This window comes from Melopsittacus undulatus, chromosome 3 (assembly GCF_012275295.1).
Source record: "Melopsittacus undulatus isolate bMelUnd1 chromosome 3, bMelUnd1.mat.Z, whole genome shotgun sequence".
Lineage (NCBI taxonomy): Eukaryota > Metazoa > Chordata > Aves > Psittaciformes > Psittaculidae > Melopsittacus > Melopsittacus undulatus.
Window position 1 is genome coordinate 53529508 of NC_047529.1, and position 21315 is coordinate 53550822.

A 21315-nucleotide genomic window follows, 5' to 3' on the forward strand; every position below is an offset into this window, starting at 1 on the left:
AAAAAAATACTGCTATAATTAAAAAAAAAAGGAAATCTTGATAAATCCTTGTGCAGAAACATGAATCCTTGCACATACATATAAAGAGTATGCAAGAATCTAAAATGAGCCCTGTAATTTCTGAAGATCTGATGAATTTCCAACAAAATAATTTTGGTGAAAAAAAAAATCTGTGAGCGTATATGTGCTTGCTTTGATTCAGACTCAGTTTGTAGTCAAAGCTAGGAGAGAACTAAAGTAATTCATCTGAGAACAGACAGGACCTCAGTGGTTCATTTTCTGTTGTGAATCTCAGGGAAAAAAATGTTTGCACTCAGTCTCCCATTTCTCAGGAATCACTTTAACTACCAGGCTACTATCCCACTGGGCTCAGTTGGACCTACTAGAGCTGTTCATCAGCAACTACAGAGAAAAAAATACAACAAAAACCAACCTATATTAAAACCTGCATTAAATATACTAAACCCCTATATTAACTATGTTAAGAAAAAAAAGCACAAGCAAATTTCTGTACCACTCACAGTAGATAAGTATTCACTCAAAGATGTCATCATCTATGCAGAACCCAAATCATTCCCACTGCCTGGTTTCCCTTCACTACCATCTCTCTTACTAGCCTAGAGCCCTTGCTGAAGACAGAAGAGGGATGGAGTTAGCAAGTGACTGAAATCTGCAGGTTAAAGGGGTGCTCAGATCTAATCCCAGGACTGAGACCAGAGAAGAGAAATCCACTGAAAGATTAATTTGTTGAGAATTTCCTTGTGAGCCAAAGCACCTTAAAATGAAACTTGCTCCTCCTGGCTTTGCAGATGCCCAGAACTGAACCTAATAATTTTACAATGTTTCCTTTTCCATTCCTCTTGCCTACTGCATATGGTGTCTTGGTTGAGCCTGTGGAAACCAGAGGATATCCTCTGGCAGGGGACTGTGACCTGCCTTTTAAGTACGCATTTTTGCCAATAGCTGCAGGGAAGCAGAAGCAGATCCCTCACTTTCTCTCAACAATTTTATGAAAGAGATGCACAGCTTGGATTTTTTCCTTTTCCCAGCTTAGCTTGCTAGCTCTTGCAGTGGTGTGCAGTGCTGAAACCTGTGTTCTTCCACTGATAATGTTTCCATAAATTTAGTCCCTCTGTTTGCAGGGGCAGGGCTTCTTTTGTTCACCCCAACAATGAGCTCACAGTGGGTTGAGCCAATTCCTACTGTGATCGCACAAATATTCGTAATTGTCTTTAGTGAACTTTGGGTCAGGCCTTTCCTTTGGAATAAACCTGTTAGAAGACCAGACAAATTCTCTAATTGCCTTTAGCTCTTACAGCAAATCAGCAGTTGGAAATGTGGAGCTGCGTTGAAAACTACCCAATCTCTCTCTTCCCTGGCTTCACAAGTGGGAGCTGTTGATACCTGCACGGCTCTTGGTACAAGGCAGAGCAGAGCATCGAAAGTTAATAATCCACAAGCCATTCAGAAACGTCTAGGACAGAGACACTGACACCAGGGAATCATATGTCTGCATTGAGCAGCTAGTAAATTGTTTACTTGGAGGGCTCATGAGAAACACACAGATGAACCTCTGAAGCCACTACTTGGCAGGTAAGGCTACTGATGTACTTTAATAAATAGCGCTGTGTTCTCATGATCATTGCTGTATTTTTTTCCCCAAATGTACTTGCAGCAGTTTATTGACATTACATAATGCAGGCAGAGTTCAGAGCAGGGATAAAGAGTTGATGGCTAGCTTTGGTGTGCATGTTTATTTGACATACTTGATTTAGAGGTCTCCTGTTTACACAGTACACTTTGATATGTTGTTTCTTTTATTTTTAATGTTAAAAACATTACTCTCTATCCTAAATAAACATTCAGGAAGTCCTTTAGGTTTCGGTGAAAATCTGAAAGACTGCTTTTAAGAACTACTCCAGTGTATGGTTCGTTCCTCATACAGTCAATGATGACCATAATCTGTATGTTTTCCTCTTGTTTACTGCTTTTTTTCCTTACCACACCACTGGTTTGTTTCCTGCTGTCGGGTGGGGGAAAAAAAAAGACAGAAAAAAGGAAGAGCAGGATAGAGGACGGGAGAGGGCTAAAACAGGTTTTCCCCTCGGAGCTGGGGTGAACTGGGGACCTCCTGCCCTTCAGAGGAGCAGGTCGTCCTTCCCGTGGGAACTGGGGAAGCGGGGTGGGAGGGGGGAGCGCGCCGCGGGGACGCGCCGGGGGGCAGCAGCGCTCCCGCGCCCACCGGCGCTGCCTGCGAGCCCGCCGCGGCCCTGGGGGTTCCAGGGCCACCCTGCGGCGGAGGGAGGACGGGGGTGGACACCGACCACAGGGGGGGATCGCGGCTCTGCGGGGCGGGGGGGGGGCGGGGGAAACGTAGGGACCGGGGAATGGCGGGATGGACTGGTGAGGGATGGAGTGATAACGGCTGGAGGGATGGTGGGGTAAGGGATGGACGTATGGAAAGATGGAAGGGTGAAGGATGCAGGGATGGGAGGACGTGGGAAGGAGGGATGAGGGGCGGAGGGAGAAGAGATGGAAGACTGAGAAAATGAGTACTGAGGGAGAAGGGCTGGAGGGCTGCAGGAGCGAGCGCCAGCGCTCTCCAGCTGCTCCCCCTCCGCGCGCGTCTCCGCGCCCCCACCTCCCCCTCCCCGCTCCGCCGCTGCGCGTGCCCGCGCCCGGGGCTGACTCTCCCTCGCATCCTCCTCCGGCGGCGACGGCGGCAGCGCCGGGGATGGGCAGCGAGAGCGCGCCCAGGAGCAGCCCGGGCCCCGCCGCTCCCCCCTGCTCCCGCGCCCGCTGCTGCTCTTGCCCCGCCGCCCCCCGCGCCCCGGGGGCAGCGCCGCCGCCGCGCTACCCGCAGCCCCCGCCTCGGACGGGTGAGTCACCAGGCCCTGCTTCCTCTCCCTCCAAAAGCACCTGCCGTGCACCCCCCTCTTCCTTCCCCCGCGCCTCCCATCCCGGAGCGGCCCCGGGGGATGAGCGGGGGGAGGCCCCGTGCTCACCCCTGCCCTCGCCTATGGGAAAAGGACGGGGGGTCCCGGCCTGGAATTGCGACCCTCCCTCCCCACCCCGCGGTGGCGGAAGGTCCGCCGGCAGCCGGGGTGTCCCCGCGGTCCCGGGGGCTGCGAGGGGAAGCTGCTCCCGCCCCACTGCCCGTTCCCGCGGGGGTCTCGCACCCGCACAGCCGCGCACATGGGCACCACGGCAGCCCCGCATCCAGCCGGGGCCAGGACTCCCTTGACCCCATCTCCAAGCCGCCGTGCGCAGCATCCCCCGCCCGGGGAGGCTCGGGGGAGGAGGGGGGCAGCGCTTTAACTTTCGCGAGGGACCATTTGAATGGGGGGTGGGCCAGGCTGCTTCCCCTGAGTACCACCCGGGGGGCTTCGGAGGGTCCCGTTTCACCCTCTCGGGTCCCCGGGCACAGCGGGGAGCGGCCATTCCCGCGGGCCACGGGGGTCGGCTCCGGGGGGAACTCGGCTCTCGGATGGACTTTTTTTGAGCTTCCCCCCAATAAACAGTGAAAGAAATGAAGCTTGGGGGTGGGGGGAAGAGTCCGCGCTTGTTTTGCTTTCGCTGCCCAGAGCCCGCAAATGATGGGATGCTGTGGCTGAAAAGCGTTCTCTGGTTTTTATGTGTCATGATGCACACGGCTGGTTGTAGGTACTGTAGTAGCTATCCGTATCTCAATAGTTCCCTGTTGAAGGGTTGTTATGGCAGCAGCACTTCTGCCTTCTTTTATTTAGCATCTATGGCTCAGAGCAATGTTAAAGACCTGGAAACTGCCTTGAGAAAATAAATAAAAAAGAAAGCCAAAGCAAAAATAAAGCAACAACCTTTTGCCTCTTTGCCAAATAGCCAACAAGTATGCACAGAAAATTTACACTCAATCTTCACTCCCTTCTCCAGAAGCTGGTGCTGTGATAACACTTAAAACTGACGGAGGCTGGTGGAAAGCATTCTTTTTTTCTTTTTTTTTTTTTTTTTTTTTTCCACAATTCATGGTTTTGTTAAATTTTGTTGGAGTTATTGCTTGGGTTTGCATTGGGTTCTTTTTTTTTTTCTGTTTTTTCACTACTACTGTTTCATTGTAGCCTTTCTCACAGAGGATTTCTTAGTCCTGCGTTGCACTGGGTAAAGGGGTTCATGCTGTTCTACATACAAGTAAAGGACATTTGCAGAATGAAAAGCATGTAATTCTGTAGGTTTAGCTTTCCTGTATTTGCAGGATGATGAGTTTTCTTCTTGCAATAGGAAGGGGTATCTGCATGATACTGATCAGAAAGGTTTCATCACATTTTAACAGCCACAGTTGGTGGCATCCTGAATCAATAGGATTTAGAGGTTGCTACAGACATAAGTTTCTCTGTCACCTGTGATGGTCAGCCTGTTGTCAGCCAAACTACAAGCAGTTGTGAAGGAAAATGATTCTGATTTCAGTGTAGTTACTACTGTTCTATTGAACCAGCATTTAAACCATGAAGCCTTTGATGAGGATGGGTTTTAAAAACACATGAATAAATTGGTAGAGGGCTATATTACTTTGCAGTTTGTACTTGTGTAGGTACCATCTGTTGTCTTCAACTGGACTTTGCTTGAGTAGAGGTTAAGCAGTAAATAATAAGGGCAGAAGGATTCTGTCCTGGAAGCTCCTGCATTTTTATTTCTGGCATAGTATTTTCAGACTAATATTGATATTGCGGGATAAAATGTTATTGAATTGTGATACCTTGTTTCCAATTGTACGTTTTGCAATAAGTTTGGCTTATCAGTACAAAAGGAAGACGAGTATGTAACTGTTTGTTTAAGAATGAAAAAATGCTGTCCCAGGGTGATTCATGTGCTGAAAGAGACTAGATTCAGGTTAAATAGGTGAACTAAAATAATGTAATGCAAGTGATCCGTAAGTAATTTTCATTGCTTGTAATGAAAACAGGCACTCTTGTCATCTTCAAACTGAAATAGAGAGATGTTGGAAGAGAGATTAAGAACAGCCAGATAGATATTTTTTTAATGACAAAAATGTTTTAATGACAAAATGTTTATTCAGGATATTTCTGAGGGAATACCAGCATATTTCTTGGTATAACTGTGGTCATGATTCTGAACCCAGCTAAATCAGATGAGAGTCTCCCTAGGCACTGTTATGACCAGATTCAAAGACATCTCTGCTGTTTTTGAGGAACCAGAATGTGAAAAGATCATTTGTATTTTTCCCTGTTGCCATAGCTGGAAGGATTTATTTCATGTCTCATATAGAATATTCTACACTTTACCCTTCCGAGCTGTACTCAAGCCCATAATTCTTACCTGTCCAAACAGCTCAGCTGAGATAATTCTTGTAAGAAAGAATAATGTACATACAATGAGGGACAGTTTCAATGAAACCAAACAGTTAAATAATAGGCATGTTTACTGAAAAAAGGGTCTGACTTTGAATGATATTTTCATATCAGTTACCACTAAAATTTCATTTTAGGTGGTGGGAATAGCATGTTAAAATGGCATTATTGGGTTTATAGTTCTGATATGAAATGACTAGCTGAATTTAATCAAGCTGGAGAGCAGATGTTTCCAACTTCAGTGATTTAAAAATATCCTTAGCGATTTAAAAATAACCTTAAATTGTAATGAAGAAAAGACAAATTTGGACACTCTGAAAAAGGTTATATCTGAACTTATTTGATACAAATGAACCAACAGATTGCACTTATTTAACATTAGACAGAGCTAAAATGGAGCAAACAATGAAAGCTGAGAAAACCCAGTCATGATAGGAAAATACACAGTATAAACCCTGTGAGACCATTGTAAAAATTACCCAAGAGGTTCCAACTTTAAAGTTCTGAATCTCTTATGGCAGTCAAACAGAAAAAGCCCCAATGGCCTCAGTAAGCATTAACAGCTGGAGTGTATTCTATGAGAATGTATGGGTAAAGTTGATTTAATTAAGTATCACAAGAATTCTGACAGATAGTTCCTAAATTCAGATTGGAAATGTAGGGATTTTCTTCATTTAGGAGGAAGTCCTGCCTTCACCAAAACTGAATTGGAGTCTTGCCATCAATTTTACTGGGGCCAAAATGTCACCCTGAGAATTATTTTTCAAGTGACTTTTGAAATACATTGCATATTATGTCTAATTTGGTTTTAATTTGTGTGATATATTTAAACGAAGTTACCTTTGCCAAGCTTGAGTTATTAATTAGTTATTAGCAATCATTTTCCCTTTCCTTTTACAGTATTTTAAATGTCAGTTTTTCAGAAATGGCAGGAAATACAAAACAGTCTGCCTGTAAGAGCGCACTCTTAAGCTGAATAATTCAAAGCCAGCACTGTCATTGTGCAATCACTTTTTTAATATGATGCTGTCAAAGTCATAAAAAAAGAAAATCAAATGTGACATCATAGAAGCCAATGTATATAGCTGACATGACATCCCAATGTTTTAATTTCCCCACTTAGTGTTTAATGAAGATAGACTTTTGTTTCTCTCTTCTGGGAAACTCCAGATAAAAAATATGAAATGTTCAGAAAAAAATAATAATATTGTGAAAAACAAGTCCCCAGTGTAAAGGAAATTAAATCCTAAAAGGAGACAGTGTAAAACTGGGAAACGCAGATAATTTGTAGCTAATTAGAAAAACTATCATCAGGTGGGTTTTCTGGAAGGTGGAAGGTATGATTTTGACAAAGGACAGTTTATTAGCTGTCCCTACCTAGGTATGTACCTCTGTAAAAAGACACTAATGCAATTTCTCCCTCAAAAAGTGTAGTCATTTCTGTGGGGTCCTTCTCCTGTTTTTCCTCCTAGATTGAATATATTTAATGCTAATGAAAAGTACCAGACTGGGAGAAATGGAAAATGAGCTGTGTTTTTTTTCCCAGCATCTGTGAGCAGTAGAGAGCAGCAGTGCAATGTGGTGACCCTAGACTGAGCTGCCATTTCAGCCTGGCTTGGCTGGGTATTTGACATGGAGAAAATCTTCACATACTAAGATCTTCCAGGTGGCTAAGGACCTCTTTGGTCCAGAAGCCCAACATATGGAGGAAATTTGCCTAGAATGGGATTTTGTTATCCTCACCTCTGCCATCTTTAGAGAAATGAGGCCTGGCTGTGGCTCCATGGGGACCTGGACAGACCCTGTGAGCGGCTCAGTATTCTCAGTGCTGGTGCTTTTGAAGGTGTTGAGTATATTTTCAGGATCCTTTAAGAAATGGAGCAAAATACCCAGTTCATTTCACAAGGGCCACAAACCAGCTTTTAAATCATAATGATTTTCCATCACTACTTCATGTTGTCTGTATTTGAATCAGTGAACTAGAGGTGAAAGGCTCCAAGAATGTGTTTACCAGTCTCCTGAGACATTCTTCGAGCATATCTTACTGGAAATACTTGTATTTGTATTTCACCAACTGGGGCAGAGAGAAAAAATAATTAGTAACGTACAAATATTTTTCTTTTGTTTTCAAAAAATCTCTTTCTTCTTTTTAATTTGGTATAGAGTCTGTTAATTCCATGTTGTCAGCTGTTTGGTTCTGAAATGCATATGTAACCCATGAGCAAACAGCCATATTGTTTATATTTCATTACCACACAATACTATATTTTTTTTATCTGAGAGTAGCCAATGATTTAACCATGCAGTCTCATACCCGGCTGAAATAAACCAGTCCAGTACTAATGTTTGGCATGTTGTTTTTTTTCCCCCCTAATGTCTGCTATTCCAGAAAATTTCAGATAACATATTAAATAAATATAAAATAAAAATCTATATAATGGTTTGTTTTGTATAAATTGAGCTCACTACTCTTTTGGAAAAATAATCCACTTAAAACCATTGTAATGGTTTTATACTACAATCTAAACCTACTATGTAAGGAAAGCTATTGAACTAAGGGAAGCCACCAACTGCACACCAAAAGTGAACATTTAAGTGATAATCCAGATGTTCAAAGGTCTCTTGTTTTTATTGCAGATGTGTCTTCTTTTAGTTTATCCAGGACAGCAACTACAGCAGTTTCAAACTGAGAAAGTGTGCTAGAACTGAAATTGCAGGAAAACCTGTTTTCCCATTCCATGGGAATGGAATGGAGGAAGAGATCTGTAATGTCTAGTCTTTAAAAGGCATGATGACCTAAACATACTCTTCTTTCAAAATTACTTCTTTTGATTAAGATGTGTGTTGAGGGGTTTTTTTTTTTTCATTTTGCATTTATCTGGAATCTTTATTATTGTTTTATTTACCTGATAAATCCTAGAAAATATTTTCTTCATATAGCAACTTCCATCACAAAGCTTGTAGCTAACATTAAAACATTAATCATCATTTGCCATATTAAAATGCCCAACTTAAAATTCTAAACAAATTACAGATGTAGACTTCTTTGTAATTAGAAAAAAACAGTATCAAATTTTGTATAATTCTTATATTTGGCTGTTGATTAGTTTGTTTTAATGGCTAAGAGTGAGTAATGCTTAAATATTCTTTAAGAAAATAACTAAAGCTGAAAAGCCTAAATTTAGTTGGAATTTAATACTTGGTGTCTTTCTTACAGATTTGAACTACAATTCAAGTTAGAAATCCAAACTATTTTGAATGAACTCTGCCTGTCCTTAATCACTAAGCATCTGGTTTGCATTTTTGCCTTTACATTTCCTTACAGTTCCTCCTTCAGCTTTTTTTTTTCACCCATTTTTTCACCCCAGATGGAGGCTCTGGGTAGGAGTACAAAATATTTTAAAATAGACTCTGAATTATTAAGCAGTATTAACTCCCCGTATATTCAAAGACTTTCTTCAGATGAGTCACCACATCTTAGGAAGTCAGGTACCAACAGCAGTACCCAGAGCAGACTACTAGCCAAGGACAGATGGATGCAGGTGGCAAGTAGGCCATGCCAAGTACCATGGGGTGAAGCAGGCTCATAAAGTAATAAAGCCAATTTTCTCTGCTTATCAGGGTGACATTTCAGAGGTTTTTGAAATTGCAAATGTCTCCTTTTGACACAAATTTAAAAGTCCTCAAAAACCAAAGTTTCTTCCCGAAATCATTTTGGATAGACTGAAATGTTCAATATTGTAATACACATCCCAATGTATAAGAAACAATTTAAATGTTTATTTTTTTGAGGATTTTTTGTTTGTTTGTTTTGAAGCCAATACTTTAGCAAAATCAGTTCAGTTTTGTGGAACATGTGATTTCAGTCAAACTGCATATTCTGACAGTAGGATTTCAGTGAAGTTTCTTCAGTGGCTTAAACTACAGAAGAAGAAAGACCTTCCATAAAATAAAGAGTGTGCTGAATGAAGGTGTCAATCCTGAAATTGTTTATGTAAATGTAGAGCTTCAGGAATATGTGTGTTCCAGTAAATTGGCTGACTGTGTACACCAAGTTACTCATGTGACAAGTACTCTGACATTATCAAAATTGAGTCTTTTCTATCTGGCAAGGCAGTGGAGGTCTTGGCATTGGAGAGAGACAGTAGAACTGATAATAGAACTTGATCTGAAATTTTCCATCAAAATAATTTTTCAATAGAAATAATTCATGCTTTGAACTTAGCATTAGTATGGCTCAGTAATAGAAGAACTTAATTTAATTTTGAAAAGTGGAAAATCACAAACTTTCAAAATTAAGAACTTGAATTTGAAAATATTTTATGGTCACTGCTGATTAATATTGCATTTAAATGGAATGGGAGGACATTCAGCTACACTTAGAAAGCAATCAAATTATTATTATTATTATTATTATTATTATTATTATTATTATTATTATTATTATTATTATCTGTATTTTTATGTTTGGAATAAAATTTGTCAGCCAAAGCTATCAAACTAGGGCTATAGCAATTTGGCAGTTTATTTAAGCTGGCAATACAGGATTTTCACAGACTTAACTGCTTAAGACTATTATTCATAAATGCCATTTTGGAGCATAAGAATCTTGCTAATTCTAGAACTTGAAATAACTATGAGAGTTTGCTTTCTCCAAACAACATTTGGGTTGGGTTTAGGGAAGGAATCAAAATTCACTGCCTGTACTCCACACCTGCCCTACAGCTATTTACCAGTCACCCTTGCTGGGCAGCATGTGTGGGGGGCAAAAGAATCATGAGCTGCCTCCCCAGTAAAGCTTCCTGGGAGACAGCAAAAATTCCCCATATCTTGACTTTGATGAGTGTGTATGCTATGTGCATGCTTTCCAGACCTGCTGGACATCCAGCACAGGCCCATGTGTGTGCTTGCAGCAAGCAGATAGCATTTGAAATTCTAACTAAAGAATATTAAAGGAGAAATCAATGGGAAGATTGCAAAATAACATTTAAAATATTTCAACAGTTAAAATGCACATAGCTAGCTGAAGTGCGTGTCCTTCAGGCCCCACTGAGATGAAGAACCTTTATTCCACAGGTATCCTAGGGCAGGCAAGCACAAGCAGCTGAGACCATACATACTGTTACAGCAATTGTAACAAAAATACCATAAACCAATTTGGTTTTTAGATCTTTCCAGACAAGACAAGTTTAAGCTTTACATGACAAATAGCACCAGTAGCTGATGGGGAGGAATTCCAGACTGATTGCATGTTGAAGTCAAACACAGCAGCACTGCTATGAAACCTGGGGCTGGGAATTTTTACACAGTTGTTAATATCCAGCGTGTACTTGAGAGTAATTTGATTTCATGTAATTACTGAAATAAATAAGAAAAATTTTGGTATGTGAGTGTACCTATAAACTACAGTATGAACAAGTCAATTCAATTCAGTAAAAAGAAAACAGATGACCAAAACCTGCTAACTACAGCAGTGGGTAACCAAAGAAGATACCAGCAGTCACACTTTTTTCACATTTACATGATACAAAATATGGAGACAAATGCCACTCTTTAAAGTATAACTTGAAACTGGAAGACTACCTGTTATTAAAATAAGTTGCTTCATCCCACATCATCTTGACACTTTCAAATAAGCCTAAATTTAATTAGCTTTCACATCACCATATTCCTCTCAATCTTGTTATGTGGCACAACAGACTAGCTGTGGAGACAACTCAGTTCTCAAATAATGATTTTGCAACCATATTATGCATACCGTCCGTCACTGAGGAGCAAAATCTGTTTTCCTTAACACCTAAGGTACACAGGGAAAAAAAATGTTATGAGTCTGTTGCACAGTTAGTAATGAAGCACTCAACCATATGAAAATATCATTTGTTTATGGAATATTTTGCAGTTTTGCCAGTTTTTTATTATGAAAAGAACAAAAACATAAGTTGGATGTTTCTACAGATTAAGAAGTAATTTTTTTTTCAGTTAGTTATTCTGCTTGTAGGACAATCTAGTTGTAGATAAATTTAGAAGATTGATTATGATAAGACCAAAGCAATTTGTTATTTTGCATGGTGAAAAAAACACTGCAGTGGAAAGCAATTTCAGAACAGAAACTTGAAAAACATACCCTTTTCACTTCTTCACATCAATTTTTTTCTTGAAATTTACACAATTCCTAGAAATATTCTGCTGTAAAAACATCAAAGTATTTTTCATTCTCCTCTGAAAATAACTCATGTGACTCTAGATCTACAGGAAGAATAGGTTATCTTATTGGATGTTACTGGGGAATCCTGCAGCTGTCTGTTTTAAGGTATATAAAAGCAATAGTCTAATCAGCTGAAGAGAATCACTGTATCTTAACCATATAGCTTTTAAGTATATATATGCAAATATCACATTTATATAGGAATATACATATATATATATACATACACACACATGACTACATACATTCTCTTATTCCTTCAGGTCCATAATAGCAGCTGAGCTCCTCAGGCACCCTATCTTTTTTTATTTTTTCCACCCCTAATAGAGCAATTCTCTATGTGGGTTTATGGATTTATTTCTTTTCTTTACATTTGTTGGGCTGTCCTAATATGTAATTCTTTTTGCCCACATTAGTATGCAAATAATATTTGTTCCTTTCGCTGGATGGTTACAGAATGTGTCATTTTTATGTTTGTGCCCCATTCTTGTAAGTTCTTAATGCTGTGTAATGGTTATGGATTATCGGTAGTTTTCAGATAAGTATCAAAAATTACTTCAAAATTATGTCTCTCTGAAGGTCAGAGATCCACAGCTAGAAATGGAAGCTGAGGCACTCGGTTCCCAGTCTGTAACTCCGGTCATGCCTCCTCTTACAGTACAAAATTATTTTAGCACAGATTTTCCCAAAAATATGGAGAACAATTTTGATGCCATGAGGGGAAGGAAATACATGATAATCACAGGCTGTTTCAGCAGCAGTGAGAAAAGGCTGGTATAGTCTTGAGAGAACAGTCACTGGCTGGTCTAGATAGTAAACTGTGCTATCAACTGGTATGTTTATTGTTTTAACCGTTCTAAAAAGTATTGCTTCAATAGTATTTTCCTCCTGCTTCATTACTACCAGTATCCCTTTCTAGGTCATTTACTTTTAGTTGTTACTGATACTTCCTAAACTTCTGTGACACTTTCTTCCTGCCTTTGTTATTTTTATTCCTCAGATATACTTTATTGCGGTTCTTAATTTCCAATTTTCCCTTTGCATAATTTACCAAATTGTCACTTCCTGCTTAATTATTGACAAGTTTTTTTTTTTGCCCCAGGAAAAAAAAAAAAAAGAAAAGAAAAAAAAGAAGAGAGAACTCGGAAATTTTCACTAACAATTATATGTGATGACTGAGGAAAAAATCAACACAGATACTTACAGCTAAATACATTAAAGGTTGTAGGCAGCAGAAATGCAACTTGGACATATTTGTATTAGCAAGTAGTTCAGCACAATAGGAGCAGACTGGTAGATCAAAGCAGCTGTTGCTAAGATTCTTATATTTAAGGTATATGATCAATGTGTTTTACTATGGACTAGATTTAGTTTGGTATTTTGGACCAAATGTCACTACCTTGTATGTAGTCTGAGGCTGTGCAAAGGACTAATTAGTTCATAACCTTTTGTTCCCACTGTGGGTTGTCATAGATTTGGTACAGTCTCTAAATAGAGCTTCTAATTTTCTTTGCTTCAAAAGAAATCTAACCCATACACACCGAGACTGCTTTGCAAGCCAAACCAATGTATGGTAATTGGGAATCCCTACAAACCCACACTACCTCTCCCAGTCAAATTACAGTCTCCTAGGCTCTGAAAAGTAAACTCCACTGCTACCTTGCCCCAGAGTTGCCCATACCTAGCTCATTATTTAGTCTTAAAATTTGTATTTGTGTGTGTCCCCAGAAGAATCTTCAGTTTTCTGAAGACTGGACAAGTTCAAGGACTGTGTAAATCTTTCACCGTGCCAGCTCATGGACTAGGTACTGCAACCAGGTACCAATTCATTGGTCAGCTCTGTCAGGCACTAAGGTAAACAATCATTCATCTCTTCTGTGTGGAAAAACAAATATTTAATTCCCCCATTCTAACTGTGTAGTGACATGGTTCCTACAGGTCTGGCCAGTGTTTTATAGAAACGTAGAATAGTTAGGGTTGGAAAGGACCTTAAGATCATCTTGTTCCAACACCCCTACCACAGGCAGGGGCACCTCACACTAAAACATGTCACCCAAGGCTCTGTCCAACCTGGCCTTGAACACTGCCAGGGATGGGGCATTTACCACTTCTTTGGGCAGCCTCTTCAAGCGTCTCACCACCCTCACAGTAAAGAATTTCTTCCTATATCAAATCTAAACCTCTAAACCTCCCCTGTTTAAGTTTCACCTTGTCCTATCACTATAGTCCCTAATGAAGAGTCCCTCCAGAGCATCCCTATAACCCCCTTTCAGACACTGGAAGGCTGCTATGAGGTCACCACGCAGCCTTCTCTTCTCCAGGCTCAACAGCCCCAGCTTTCTCAGCCTGTCTTCATATGGGAGGTGCTCCAGTCCCCTGATCATCCTCGTGGCCCTCCTCTGGACTTGTTCTAACAGTTCCATGTCCTTTTTATGTTGAGGGCACCAGAACTGCACACAATACTCCAAGTGAGGTCTCACTAAGAGCAGAGTAGAGGGGCAGGGTCACTTCGACCTGCTGGTTATGTTCCTTTTGATGCAGCCCAGGATACAGTTGGCTTTCTGGGCTGTGAGCATACACTGAAGCAGGCTCATGTTCATTTTCTCATTGACCAACCCCTCCAAGTCCTTCTCCGCAGGGCTGCTCTGAATCTCTTCTCTGCCCAGCCTGTAGCTGTACCTGGGGATTGCTCTGACCCAGGTGTAGGACCTTGCACTTGTCATGTGTCCTGGGTTCAGCAGTAGCAGTCATCTTTCTCCTTAGTAGCTGGTGCAGCTCTGTTTTTTTACTTTCAGCCTGGGAACAGAACTGATAACACTGATGTTTTTAGTCGCTTCTCAGTCATGTTTACTCTGACCAAGGACATTGTGAGTCTCATGCTCTGCCAGGGAGGAGGGGAAGCAGGGAGGAAGCAGAGACAGGACACCTGACCCAAGCTAGCCAAAGGGGTATTCCATACCACAGCACATCATGCCCACTGTATAAACTGGGTGCAGTTACCCAGAAGGGCTAGATCACTGCTCAGTCGGGCAGGATATTGGTTGGCAGGCGGTGAGCGGTTGTATTCTCTTGCCTTGTTATTTCCCTTATCATTATTATTACTGGTGGTAGCAGTAGTGGTTTGTGTTATACCTTAGTTACTGGAATGTTCTTATCTCAACCCGTGGGAGTTACATTCTTTCTATTCTCTTCCCGATCCCTCCGGGAGTGGGGAGGGAAGGGGAGGAGTGAGAAAGAGACTGTGTGGTTCTGATTTACGGCTGGGCTTAAACCACGACATCATGGTTAAACTTCATAAGGTTGGCATCAGCCCACCTCACAAGCATGTCAAGGTCCCTCTGGATGGCATTCCTTCCCTCCAGTGTATCAACAGAACCACACAGCTTGGTGTCATCGGCAAACCTGCTGAGGGCACACTCAATCCCACTGTCCATGTCGCAAACAAAGATGTTAAACAAGACCGGTCCCAACACTGATCCCTGAGGGACACCACTCATTACTGGTCTCCTGCAAGACATTGAGCCATTGACCACAACTCTTTGAGTGCGCCCATCCAAACAATTCTTTATCCACTGAGTGGTCCACCTGTCAAATTGATGTCTCTCCAATTTATAGACAAGAATGTTGTGTGGGACAGTGTTGCACGCTTCGCACAATTTCAGGTAGATGACATCAACTGCTCTGCCCCTGTCCATCAGTTCTGTAGCCCCATCATAGAAGGCCACCCAGTTGGTCAGGCAGGATTTCCCCCTAGTGAAGCCATGCTGGCTGTCACCAAGCACCTTGTTTTTCATGTGCCCTAGCATGCCTTCCAGGAGAATCTGCTCCAAGATTTTGCCAGGCACAGAGGTGAGACTGACTGGTCTGTAATTCCCCAGGTCATCCATTTTCCCCTTCTTGAAAATGGGGGTTATATTTCCCTTTTTCCAGTTGTAGGAAACTTCACCTGACTGCCAGGATTTTTCAAATATGATGGCCAGTGGCTTTGCAACTTCATTTGCCAGCTCCTTCAGGACCTGCAGATGGATTTCATCAGGTCCCATGGACTTGTGCATTTTCAGGGTCTTAAAATGATCTTGAACCAGATCTTCTCTTACAGTGGGCCCAGGGTCTTCATTCTCACAGTCCCTGCATCTGCCTTCCAAGACTTGGGTGGTGTGGTCAGTGCCTTTGCCAGTGAAGAGTGAGGCAAAGAAGTCATTCAGAACCTCAGCCTTCTCCAAGTCCTGTGTAGCCAGTTCTACTGATAGCTTCTGGAGAGGGCTCACATTGTTCTTAGTCTGTCTTTTATTTGCCACGTACCTATAGAATCCCTTCCTGTTATCTTTAACATCCCTAGCCAAGTTTAATTCTAACTGGGCCTTAGCTTTCCTGAGCTGGTTCCTAGCTTCCCAGACAACATCCCTGTATTCTACTCAGGCCACCTGTCATTGCTTCCACCTTTTATAAGCTTCTTTTTTCCTGTGAATTTTCCTCAGCAGCTGCTTATCCATCCAAGGAGGTCTCCTGCCCCTCCTGCCGCACTTCCTTCTAGTTGAGATTCAACACTCCTGAGCTTGTAGCAGGTGATCCTTGAGTATCAACCAACAGTCTTGGGCCCCCCTGCCCTCTAGGGCTATATCCCTTGGAACCTTACTAAGCAGGTTCCTGAAGAGACCAAAGTCTGCTCTCTTGCAGTCCAGGGTAGGGAGCTTGCTGCACGCTCTTCTCACTGTCCTGTTTTGTCTCAGAACCATCTCTGAGAGTAGCAAGTTGCAGTGCCACAGCCAGAGTAGCAAATCAGCTGAAATTATCACAGGCTGCCAACTTTTTGTGCAGCAAAGCTGACCATAGTTCTACTAGGGAAGCAGCAGCACACCTCTTTTCTGTTTATTGTAAAAGAAAAGCTTTATCCCATTTCTTTCTCCAGTTTCTGAAAAAAAAGGTCTATTTTGCTAGCAGATTCTGAAACCTGGACAGATAGATGAGCATCCTGCAAATCTTAAGTGGGGTGTTTAACTTCTGTTAATTTTTAGCATTCCCTTCTGTATCAAACCGCCTGCCCGGTGTCATGACTTTATGTAGCCCTCTCCTGGTGTGCAGGTTGCCCACTACCCAGTCTGTACAACTTACCATCCTGGGGAATGGTGTCTATCTCATAAATACTGATGCTTCATCTAATGTGAGCAAAGATGCCAAAAGTGACATAATGAATTGCTTTGCCTTTTGGTATCCAAACTTCTTATTGGATGCAAAAATCCACCATTGCAAATGTCTACTGACAGGTACTTTATAAAGGCTTGTTCTCTACCCTGAGTTAGGCTTCTTATGCAGAGCATAAGAGATAGATGAGTAAGTGCAGGATCCAGAGAAATCAGCAAGCAAAAGAAGGGAGAGCTTCAAGAAAATATGGTGCAACAGTAATACACATACAACCTACACTTAAAAGGCATCTACTTTCATCACCTGGGAAGTGTCTGTTGTTCCCTGAAAGGAATCACATAAGATAGATCTGTCTTTTCTCCAAAATAATTAGAACAAGCTGCTAATTGATGCCCAAATATCCAGTAATTAGAGCACTTAGCATTGAGGTGGATGATCTTTTAAAAGCATACCACACTTCTGAGTTGGAGAAAAAATTGCAATCACAGGCACTTTCAGGTCAGAAGCATGTTCTAACTACTGACTGAATGGTTATTTTAGGATGGAGTTAGTGACTTTCTCCTGTTGAAACTTTGCCAATTTTGGTAATTGATTAAATAGCTAATGGAAGAGAAACTTAAACCTGACCCCCTTTTTTTCACAAAAGAGTGGACTAACATTGGTCTTTGGAGTCAACTGCTTGCTATTTGTCTGAATAAATATTTAAGAGCAAACTGAACCATTCCAAGAAGGGAAAATTAAACAGTTATCTTGCCAAATAACAAGTACTTTCTGGTTAATGGGAACCTTCTGGGAGTCAGTCAGTCTCAAATCTAATACTCTCTATAGATCAGATTAAGTGGGGTTGTCTGTTTCCCAAGAGAGAATTTCATTTACTGTGTTTTCAGAAAGTCTGGATTTCTTGTTTCCTACCTTTTCTTTTTCCTTACCCCCACCCCAACCCCCCAATACATGTGGCATCTGGTCTGGCAAGTATGTTCTCAGAAAATTTATTGGTGCTCTCTACAGGGCAAGACTGATGCCCCTTGCAAGCAAGTTCATACTCCAAGAACCTAACAGGGTCAGGGCTTGAGGGACTTGGCATGTGAGTACCATGAGCTTGGACATACAGTTGGGTGGGGGCTGGAAAGTGTTAGAGCTGGCTGAATGCTCTACTTAGCATTGTCAAAAATGGCAGCTAAATCCCTTGATAGACTTTATTCTTTATACTTCATTTTCGGGTGTTAGAAAGCAATGCTCCTAAGCACTTTTAGAAATACAGAGCTGCTAATAATGGAAATTTTCAGCAAATATAATGTTTTATGTCAAGTGCTTAGTATCCAGTTTGTGAAACTGAGCATCTCCTTTCATATAGTAGATATAGTGCAATGAGTGACAATATGGCTTTCCCACAGTGCTTCACCACTATGTCTCCGTTTGTTATTAGAAGGTATTCAGGTCTGTGGTAAAGGCATAAAATAAGTTAATGTCCAGAGGAGTAGAAACATGCTAGTTCAGGGAATTATGCTTCGGATTAAAGTAAATATCTATCACTTTCCCATAGATATTATTTTTTGACAGACTATTTGCTCAAAAAGGTCTTTACAAGCCTTTTGTCATTATTTAAAATATTTTAAGTCTTTGTGGCAGAGACTTTTGTCATGTTTGCTCCTGTATCCTTGAAAACAGTATGCCTTAACATGGTAACTTGACTTAATCCAACCTAGTTTATATATCTTATTTTACAAGGCAAACTCTTACATAAATTTCTGTAGCACTAAAAAACCTTTGCTGAAGTCCTTAGAAATTTGATTTATTCAGATTGAATTAGACATTCATACTTCTTAATGTTCCTTGAGCCATTATCAAACCATAGGTATGATTCAGTGAAAGCCCTAATGTTTGTGGGAAGTCTTCTCTGGTACAGATAATGGAAGAGAAGAAACCCTTGGAATTTATTATTCCCTGTTTAGACTGAAACCTTTCTGAAGCAGGAATAAGTTGACAAGAACATTAGAATTTCCCAGAAAATTACATTGTCAATGGCTGGAAATCTGTTGGTGGTAGGCAGGCAGTAAGGAATATGTCCTATTACCACCTCCAACATAAAGAAAAAAGTGTTTTCTTGCAAAAAATTTAATCTAAATTGTAACACATTGGAGAGGATTATTTTTCTAATTACAGCTTGTGGTTTCATAATTGCATGTATAATTTTTCTATGATGAGTAACCTGCAGTTCTTTGATAGACCAATTTTGACGTGTATTCTTCTGAGACTTACAGTCCAGTGACTAGAATATATCTATTTTACACTATCTTAATCTTACAAATTATTCTTGGGTTTATGTCTCTTTCTGACTTCTGGAAAGGCCAGCTTTTCTGTTTGAAGCATAGATATGCCAGAATGGTCTTATTTCCCATTAGTCAAATCCTCGGCTACTGATCTGTTGCACATTAATGCACCTGGGAAAGCCAGCTTTAAGTATTTGCATTTTGAAATTCTGAATGTTTTTTAAAGGCCATGAATAAGTTGTGCCCCTGACCGTGAAGTATTTAACTAATTTAAAAGATAGCCTAATCTTCCATGTGAAGCCATCTTTTAGGTTCAGGTACAAACATGGCAATGTATTTTAATATCTGGTGGGTTTTTTTCTCCTTTTTTGTCGCTAGTAATCTGCACCTTTGCCTCTCATTTTCTGTATTTTCCCATATCCTTTAGCAGTATTTTATCACTGAGGGCAACGATCCTACTTGTAATATTATAATTGACCCAAAGTTGTGAGTCTGAAGAGGTTCATTCATGAGTGGCTTTCCTCCCAACTAACTTTTGCCACCAAAACTAAGCTAACATTTGAGGTATCCTCTGTAGTTAGGAGGGAGAAAGACATCTCCAGGGGGCAATTGACTGTGTTTTCTGGTCTTCTCTCTTAAGAGAATTTGTCCCTCTATATAGGAGAGAATCTATTTAGGACGATAAAGGAGCTTCAGTGAGTACCATGGAGAACAGCTTTCTTAAAAAAATGCCATGGTACTAAGACTATAATTTCTATTTATATAAGACTTTCAGTTTCCAACATAATCACCTGTGATTGACTTGAGCTATGTGTAGAGAACAGGAAAGGAGCCAGATAAGCTTGCTGTGCTATCCCTACAGTAGGGAAAGCAGTGGAGTATGGTAGAGATATTTGAGCTGGCAGTGCAGAAACCATGGTGGAACTAGAGCAGCACAGCTGTGTTCATGCAGCACTGCACACTGAGTTAAAAAATGTTGCTGAAACCAGCTTCATTCACTGGCACAGTACCCGAATTTATATGAAATTTGTTTATAGCAAATAGACCAGTAGAACAGTCTCTATATTTAGGAGGGTATTTTTCAGTTTACCACTCTCTTTCAGTTTCTTACTTGGTTTTGAACAAATCATCATAAAAATTCAGCAAGCTTAAACGCATCTTGTACAAGTTTGTTTTCCATTACAGAATACATGCTCTCCTGGGAAGCAGTGCAATCATTCTTTTTTTCCTGCTATTTCTATATGTAAGCTTATCCATATTAAGGAATATGCCAATCATAGAAAAAGTGAGAGCATCCTGATACTCAGTTCTGGAGTAGTAGTAGTGATGTAACTTAATTTAATTACAGAAAAGTCCTTTCATTAATTTGTGTGAATGAAGACAAGTTGAATACTAACAGGCAAGTGCATACCATTGATTACTGCTAAAATGAAAGGATACACAATACAAACGTCACAATAAATGCTTATAGCACTATTCCAAAGAAGATTTCTGAAGTTGTTCGTGATGTATCAATACATCTTTTTAGAACTGCAAGGCTATGGAGGGTAAAACTGCAATCTTCTCTGAAGTGCTGCAATGCAAATCTGAATTTCTGTGCAGTTACTATCATTTTGCCTCCCAAATGGATGTAATTTAAATTAGAGCTTGTAATATTAGCGCTACATACTGTTTTTTAAGAGGAATTGTTTTGACTGGGTAGAATCAAATTTGTCTTTGCCAAAGGAAATGTCTTTTACACTGGGATGGAGACTGTTCCACATTTTGGTTTACTACTCTTTTTCACAAAGATTGTACTATAATTTTTCACCAGAAAGTCCTTCTAGCTTAAGAAATTAATATCTATGTGTAAGGAAATCCTAAACCAGTTATACAGAGGGCTCAATTAATTTCATTGCTGCTGTTCTCAGCAGAGGTGTGTTGGTAGTTGATCTGCTGAGAGGGAATTGCGAATGCCCCTGCCCGTGAGCATTCAGGACAACATGAGCATTTGTTTATTTCCCTAAGTTACATTTGCTACAGGAGAAAAGAATGGAGACAGCTGTCACTTCTTGGACAGAAAGATGACTTAAAGTCTTTTATATATACACAAGTGCTTTACTGGGCTTTTGGGTTAAATGTAAAAAGACATAAAAAAAAGGAACTAAAATTTGTTTTATAACAGCAATATATTCACTTGACACAAATTTGCTGAGTAATTTCTGTACTGTTTTCAGGCACATGAAAAGACTTGTGATACCTAATCTTATTATTTTATGGTATGTCCTATGCTTTTTTTTCTCTTAATGTTCCAACTTAGAAAATCAGAGCATTGCATGAAAATCTGAAAGGCCATTAGACAGAACAGAAGAGAAAG

At 40.6% G+C, this 21315-nt stretch overlaps 1 protein-coding gene across 1 annotated transcript in view; it reads left to right on the forward strand.

The window, feature by feature from the left end:
• Positions 1-2395: 2395 nt before the first annotated feature.
• The window catches only part of FUT9 (fucosyltransferase 9), a 104711-nt gene continuing 85791 nt past the window's right edge, over positions 2396-21315 (forward strand). The window contains 4 exon segments of the mRNA XM_034060750.1: positions 2396-2403; positions 2568-2615; positions 2617-2692; positions 2694-2879. Of these exon segments, the coding sequence (XP_033916641.1) occupies positions 2396-2403; positions 2568-2615; positions 2617-2692; positions 2694-2879 (318 nt within the window).